This window comes from Lissotriton helveticus, chromosome 3_1, assembly GCF_964261635.1.
Source record: "Lissotriton helveticus chromosome 3_1, aLisHel1.1, whole genome shotgun sequence".
NCBI classification, from domain to species: Eukaryota; Metazoa; Chordata; class Amphibia; order Caudata; family Salamandridae; genus Lissotriton; species Lissotriton helveticus.
The window spans coordinates 802,851,342-802,859,195 of NC_136061.1; the positions used below are offsets into that span (position 1 = coordinate 802,851,342).

At 46.4% G+C, this 7,854-nt stretch overlaps 1 protein-coding gene across 1 annotated transcript; it reads right to left on the reverse strand.

Moving 5' to 3' along the window:
* Positions 1–4,470: 4,470 nt before the first annotated feature.
* Positions 4,471–7,465, reverse strand: KCNJ11 (potassium inwardly rectifying channel subfamily J member 11). The gene has a single exon (XM_078681058.1). It carries the CDS (start codon positions 6,540–6,542, stop codon positions 5,373–5,375), a length of 1,170 nt encoding a protein of 389 aa, XP_078537184.1. The 5' UTR covers positions 6,543–7,465; the 3' UTR covers positions 4,471–5,372.
* Positions 7,466–7,854: the final 389 nt, after the last annotated feature.

The window sequence follows — 7,854 nt, forward strand, 5'->3', positions numbered from 1 at the left end:
TTACGAACTGCCTGATTACGTGCATTGAGGATTGCATTATTCTTGCTTTACGAACTGCCTGATTACTTGCATTGAGGATTGCATTATTTTTGCATTACGAACTGCATTAGTCTGACAATAGGAACTGCATAGCATTGCATTAGGACTGCATTTGAACATTGTGAACTGCTCATTAATACCCCAAGAACCTACAAGTGTTTGTTAGCCTAATAACTGGCTAAGTGAAATATTACGAATACACATAAGTTGGATTTTTATCGCTTGGTGTTACCGTATTTTTCTTCTTGATAAAGATACCGCTATTTTCATACATCTGTGTGGTGTCCATTTGTAGTGGTATCACTGTGTCACTGGGAATGTGCTTACAAATACTTTACACATTGCCTTGAAGATAAGCCTGGCTGCTCATGACAAGCTATCAGGGGATGAGCAGGGGTTATCAAAGAGCGTGTCCTTCCTTTCCCTGTCTAGAAGCAAGGGTCCCTATTTGGACTAAGGTAACTGCCCCAGCCAACTAGAGACCCCCAGTTCTAACAGCGTGTATTACAAATACTTCTTTACAAGAGTATATCAGTAACACCAAAAATAGGACAGTTTGCAGTTTGAGCAAGGCTTTTTGTACCTCACCACTCAAAGCTTAACTGGGATGAAAAAGTGAGGGTCTCTAAAAGGTGCATAGCCAATGTAATTACAGCAGTGGTATTCAAAAATGTTAATGCTGTGTCCTGCCCCGAAAAAAAACATCATCTGCCCCCTCAAACTTTTTCACAAATCTATTAAAATGGTAATGATTAAATATGTCTAAACGTATTTAAACTTTGCAGTAAGTTAGGTTACTGTTTTGAAAATGCAATAAAATACATGATTGCCAAACACTATTCTGGTCAGGCAGGTCTTACTAACACGTAAAAGTATCCACAATGTGATTATTAGAAATGGGGAGGCGGAATATTTTGAGTCCCTTCTCTTTTGACACCTTCTCCTAGCCAAGATATTAATGTGAAAATATGTTAGTGATGGGCCATTATAGAGCTGCTTACTGCTGCTCAATTTTTTACAATGAAAAAAAAGCACTGTTATCAGTATAATGCTGCTTTTTCCCAGAGCCTGGCGCCTCCCCAGGGATCACTTGAAGCTGCCCCTATGCCCACCTCCCCCAGTTTGACAAATCATGAATTAAGGACATGGCTTAAACATGTAAACTACATTTCTGTGATTTCATTAGTGCGCCGTCATACTGATATTTTGGTTACTCTCTAAGTTTCTGTTTTTGCATCCAGATATATATATATATATAACTGACATACACGTAAAACCAGTCAGTACTATTGGTTCTGACAATGGTTGTTAGCTGTTTAAGAAAAATTAGTAACCTTGATTTGCTTGTAAATAATATTGAAAATGCTTCAATTCTGAAAGTGTGGGATTGTGAATTAAACATTACTGAGGTCTTTTGAATGGGTGGTTGTCTTCAGAGTGTCTCAATCATTCCTGTTATGTCCACTCTATCTTAGACATGTACACCATTTTTCTCTCCACATCTCTGTATCTTACACTTCATCTTTTTCAGCATTCTCTTTTAACACTCTCCTAAATGCACATACTCACAGCTCCTTTACTTCACCACCCCCAAACACACAATGCACCCACTTACTTGCATTGTCTTTCAATGTTGCTGTGTCAGTATTTGACAACTGTGTATCTCCTTTACACACAAACTTGCATATAATCTCCATTGCAACTGAAATGTGTGACCATTCCTCTGTGCACTCTGCAAAGTGGCCAAAGATTATATGGCCATGCATTCTGAACACCTTTGTGACCCTCTGAAAGGAACAGTTAGAAATGTGCACTGCCATCCAGAGCTCTCAATTGTGGCCTGTTATAAACTCCTGGAGGAGACTCAGTTCAAAGAATGCACCATACAAGAGTAATAGGCTGCACAAAAAGGAATAAAGAAACACAATATCCTGGAAATAGCTAACACTCATGTAATGCTACATTAAGAAAAACCTGAAATATAAACAGGAACTAAATCACTGACTTGGATTACCTAAGCGTTTAACATTCATGGTTTAGACATTGGATCAGTGTTTTTGCCAGTTAAGTTTAAGACATGAATACAAGACCTAATAGAGACCTGTTTCAATGTCAGTTTTTAATTGATACAGGCCGTGAGACCCAGAGTGAGCGGGCCCACGTAAAGCCCTGTCACCACCACACTCTGAAACTCAAGTATAGCTCAAGGATTAAGAGATGAGTAACTTAGTTGCACTGTTTCTAGATAAGGTTAGGAAAATTTAAATCTGAACTGAAATAGCGTGAAATGAGTAGACTTACTTCACAAGGAAGATGAGTTTTATATAGAATTTCATTTCAAATTAATTTTATGTAAAAATGTTAAACCCTGTCGACAAATTAATACACATTATATTGCTTTCCTTTTAAAGTAGATTCTATTCAGGTGTGTCCACAAAAATAATTCATAATAAATTAGATTTAATATCATTGGCTGATGAGGATGAAATATAATTCCTTAGTGGTACAGGAATAAAAAAAATATTACATACCACAAAATTGAAGTTTTATACTGTAATGGTTGCTGTTTCTCTAACCCTCACCTGAAGCATACTGGGTCTCATTCTCACAAGGATGACAGGTTGGACTGAAGGGTCTTCATTTGAACCCGATGGCTGCAGATTTCACATCATTCCATCACTGGCATCCAACTGAACTGTGTTACATACTAAATATAGGAGGCCCAACTCACAAAGATCGGTATTTGAGCAAGTATGGCCTACTGTTGTAGTACTCCTTGCTTACTCCTAGACGTGAAACTACAAAAGTCATTAGGGATGCAAATCATAGCAGGCTACAAGGTGCAGACAGTGGCTTTATAGAAGCCGGCAGAGGAGTGTGTGCCTTTAAACTGCCGTCAGCTTCATCTCCCTCGTCGGAGGTGGTTATGTAATGAAATAAAACACGCAGAAGCACATTGCGCAGGAATCCCTTCTATGAAACATCATTTTACCGCACAGAGGGGAGTGACGGGGAGGCCAGAGCGCGCCACACATGGAGCCTCACTCAGACGCGAACGCGTCGCCTTCATCTGTTCACTGGAATTCCATCACTGTCTGGTGCTGTCCTACCGTCCTTTCGGTAGTGCTGCCTTGCCCAGTAATAAAACTGGAGCAGCACATTTTGATCACAGATATTTGAAAATAAAATAAAATGTTTATTTTCGATAAACAAAGCGGGTGGCGCGCAGTGTAGTGCTCTTGAACAATGTATTTTTTTAAACTCATTATAAGCGTCCACATTCATTCCCTCTTTTCAAACGGCGCGTGCACCGGAGGGTGTGCCTCATTACCGAATACACTGGAGGCACGCGTGCGGCCGGGGTCACGGCTACGGCGACGGCTACGTGCGTCAGCTGGTGCGTACATTGTAGGATTTAGCAGAAGACAAACAGGATCCCCAACGGTATAATTTATTTGCATTTATGTATACATGGCAGGGCGGTATAGAGAGCAAACTCAGGGAGAAGGCTAAAGGCCTGTTTAAAATAAGGGTTGGGGATTGCAAGGTAGGTGTTCGGGGCTGGGGGGCTGGGGGGCTGGGGGGCGGGGGGGGGGCAGGAGAATAGCGGATTCTGAGGGTCATGAGCAGGACAGTGATCCACAATTTGAAGACACTGGGGGTGATTAGATGCCATGATAAGGTATGCTGATTAGCAGCTTTTTAATGAATGAATTTGGGAGGGTTGAGAGACTGGGGGGTGGGGGGGTCGGAGGGGGGTGACGTGGCGTCGGGGCGTCCCATTCAAGGTGGACTGTGGAGCACTCGGTTCGAGTTTCTTGTTAAATGGGACGCCGCGCACAAAATGCAATTCAAGTTAAAAAAATACGTTTCCATAAGTGAGAGGGCGAGGGACCCTGTGCTACATAGTAATACAGGTTTTTTTTTTTGCTCCGGACTCTTTTGAGTCGATTTCAGAAACAGGCCCCAGAAACCGACTTCCGCACCCAAGGGTTGGTGTAGAAGTGCACGGGACTGTCTGCCGCCAGATGTGCCGGGGCCCACCCAGTGCCCGCACACACAGGCCGGTGGGAGCATCTCCGCTTACAGCCTGCTCATGCATTATGTAAAACTCACAACTCTCAACTGACGTAATTATTACACTGAATACCCCAGTATTCAGTAAAGGTAGCCTGCACATGAAGCTCTCCTAGCGACGCTCTGAAAGATAATGCCATCGATATAAAGCAGCTGGGCGACTTCTTTACAATATTTAGCTTCTTGGAGTCACTCATCTCGCCTGGGAACGGTGCACCCGCAGCAGGAGTTTCCATATGTTTCCAGTTTTTTGAAAGAACATGAGTTTTGTTCACATAAGGGCACGTGTTACCCTACGCACGAGCTATTATTATCTCCAATGCATTTGCCCTCATGTGAAAATAACACAATCACTTAATGCACCATTCTTCATTTTATTTCAAAATAGTAGAAAGGTTTAGAAATTGTACATTCCGGACATTGCCCGGTATGAACGACACTCGTTCGGCAAGTGCTCCTTTGTTTAAGACATAAGGTAAAAGTTCACCAATGGAGGCAGCTGGCATTGCTCCTCAGCCTGTCCTGTCTGAAGATGACTTCAAAAGCTCTTCCAAGGCTTGCGCCTACATTGCAACTTCCAAGACACAGCTCCATCAAAAAGAGACTGAGACAGGGCGCTGCATACAATACATTAAACACCCCCAACCTCCTTTCAAGATATGTAGAATGCAACAAAACGGCATAAACTAAAAAGAAACCACCTGAAACAGCCCCTAGCCCCCCTCCCATGCTCAGATATGAACGTGAAAATATATCAACTCCAAACCTGGATAAGGTTGAAGCACTCATGCACATAAACAGAAAGCATACAGGAAAACAGGGGAAGTGTACCTCATTGTTATTCCAGCTGCCCAGTTGCAGCTAGGTTTTACTGAATTCAGTTGCATAGTTTTTTGAACACTTGATTTGATATGCCCCTCAAAAAATACAAAGGACATTCGATGGGTTAACTACAAAAACAAAGTGAACCAATAAACGCCTGTAGACACCAATGAACAGTTGTAAGATGCAACTGAGATCAACTGGTATGTCCCCCCTTTAGCACTTCAGTAAATGTCCAAACAACCATATCCCAGTTACTGGACCCAGTCTAAACCATTTGAAACTGGCCAACTGGAATTTCCACATGGGATATCTACACAAACCTTCTTAAGATTGAGGTGATGCAATGTTCATAAACATAATACTGCATGTATAACATATGCCACCTGGAGGGCCACTGCACTGAAGGAGCTGGCCCTGGCAGTACCCGGATGTCAGGAGGGCTCATCAAACAGGGTGAACTTAGGCTTGAACTTGCCAGGCACATTCCTCCTCTTCACAGTGTTCCTTGGAGAGAAGACATTCCCCAGGGTGCCCGCGTTCTCGTCCAGCTGCCTAGCAGTGCAGTTTGGTGTGGGAACTCTGACAGTGTTCCCAAACTTGGAGTAGTCCACTGAGTATCTGCCGTCTTCCTCTGCCACAATGGGCACAAAGCGCTTGCCCCAGAGGATCTCATCGGCCAGATAGGAGGTACGTGCCTGCGTGGTGATGCCAGTGGTCTCTACCACCCCTTCCAGGATGACTATGACTTCCAGGTCCTCCTGGTGGGTGAGGCTGGTTGGGGAGAGGTCGTAGAGGGGGCTGTTCTTGTCGATGTTGTGGCAGATGATAAGCGGCGATACCAGAAAGATGCCGTTGGTGCCCACAGGGTTCTCGGTCTGGATGTCAATCTGGTTCAGGGGCACCACCTCACCCTCAGCACTGGAGGTCTTGCGCACCACCTGCATGCGGATGGTGGCGCTGATGATCATGCTCTTGCGCAGGTCGCCCACGCGGAACATGAAGCAGAGCTTGCTGTTGCGAAGTGCCACCACAGCGTGTTTGCTGAAGATGAGAGTCTCAGCACGCCGATGGGCCTGCGCCGTCTTCATGAAGATGCAGCCCATCATGATGGCGTTGATGACCAAACCCACAATATTCTGCACAATCAACACCAGGATGGCGACAGGGCATTCCTCAGTGATCATACGTCCACCAAAGCCGATGGTCACCTGCACCTCGATGGAGAAGAGGAAGGCAGAGGTGAAGGAGTGGATGCTAGTCACACAAGGCACGAAGCCCTCCTCTTGGTTGTCCAGGTCGCCATGGGCAAAGGCCAGCAACCACCAGATCATAGCAAATAACAGCCAGGTGCAGAGGAAGGACATGGTGAAGATGAAGAGCGTATAGTGCCACTTGAGGTCCACCACCGTGGTGAAGACGTCCATGAGGAAGCGCCCCTGCTCCCGGATGTTCTTGTGCGCCACATTGCAAGCGCCATTCTTGGCCACAAAGCGGGCGCGCCGCTCCTTGGCCTGGTAGCGGTGGTCTGAGATGTCCTCAGCCAAGCGGGTGGTCAGCACATACTCCTCCGGGATGATACCCTTCCTGGACAGCATAGCCATCCCATACTAGAGTTCTGCAGAGCAAGAGGTCCTGAGTGGAGCAATTTTGCGGGACAGAAGGAGGGGCCAGTGTTGCTTGACAATGGATTAGGCAGAGGGCAATGAGGTAGTATACAGGAAGAGGTAGGTAGGTGGCAGCAGAGAGCAGAAGCAGAAAATGGTTGTGCTCTGTAGCAAGTCAAGAAGCAGGTTAGAGCTCGGGGAGCAGCGCAGGATTTCGGTTAAACACAGAACTCGGAAGCAGTGCAGAGGGATCTCCCGCTGCTGGAGGTCATGGCTCTTTGTGGGACGGAAGGAACACAGAGAGGATGGCAGGACTTCCTGGCAGCCGGAACAAGAGCTCACAGGCAAGAGGCAGTACCGAGGGACCGGCGGCAGGGCTTGGCGTATGGAAAGGTTCCGGAAAGGTCCCTGAGGCAGTTGGAGGATCCCCGAAGCCGGCGGAAAGGCCTCTGGACACCAGCAAGGCGCGATTCCGGGGCAAGCAGAACAGCAGGCAGCGGGTCTCTGTTCCTGCCCCACTCGAGTGCCCCCTGCCCCGGAGCCAGACGGCTATCCGCGTAAGTGAAGAACAGCGGCAGCTGCAGCGGGGGGAGGAAAGAGCGCATCCAGCCAGCTCAGCACCTCCGACACACGAAGCGCAGAAGACCAGAAGTTACCACCGCGCGACAGGAGGCGAAATTAAATCGGGGATAGAAGGACCGTTCATGTTTTATCCCAAAGCCAATATCCGAGGTGGCGGTGTTGCTTTTCCGTCAGTACAGGTGCAGAGAATAAAGAACAAGGACACCAAGCTCGCGATGCAGCGTTCCCTTGTTCTGTTAGTGTGCACTGGATCCACAAGAGGGAGCTCCGAGCCTATATATATATAAAATGACAGCATCTTCTAGAGTAGACAGTTCAGAGAGGACATACGTGTTCAAGCGCCAGCACAGACTAGGCGCAGCCACCCCTAGTCCTGCTGCTGGCTGCACCATTCACGAGTGGCCCAGTACAGAGACACCTCACTCACTTCTACAACGTTACGCACGCAGCCAGAACAAAGGCACGTCCACGTTTGGCACATTAGGAGATGGCCATGGACGGACACCGTAACGAAATACTTTACTTGCACAATCCCTGACTCGTAAATAGTTCCCATCTTCCAGATTCAGCAAAGGACAACGAGCTCCACGCTTGAGCACTTAATTTGCATATACGCCTTTTGTGCTTCCTTATTATTCGCATCTCTGTTATGTGGGGGAAATTAGCTCTCAATGTAACTTTTAGTGGCTGTTCACAGCCTTTAGGTGCCTTCCACCTGATGAGAGGT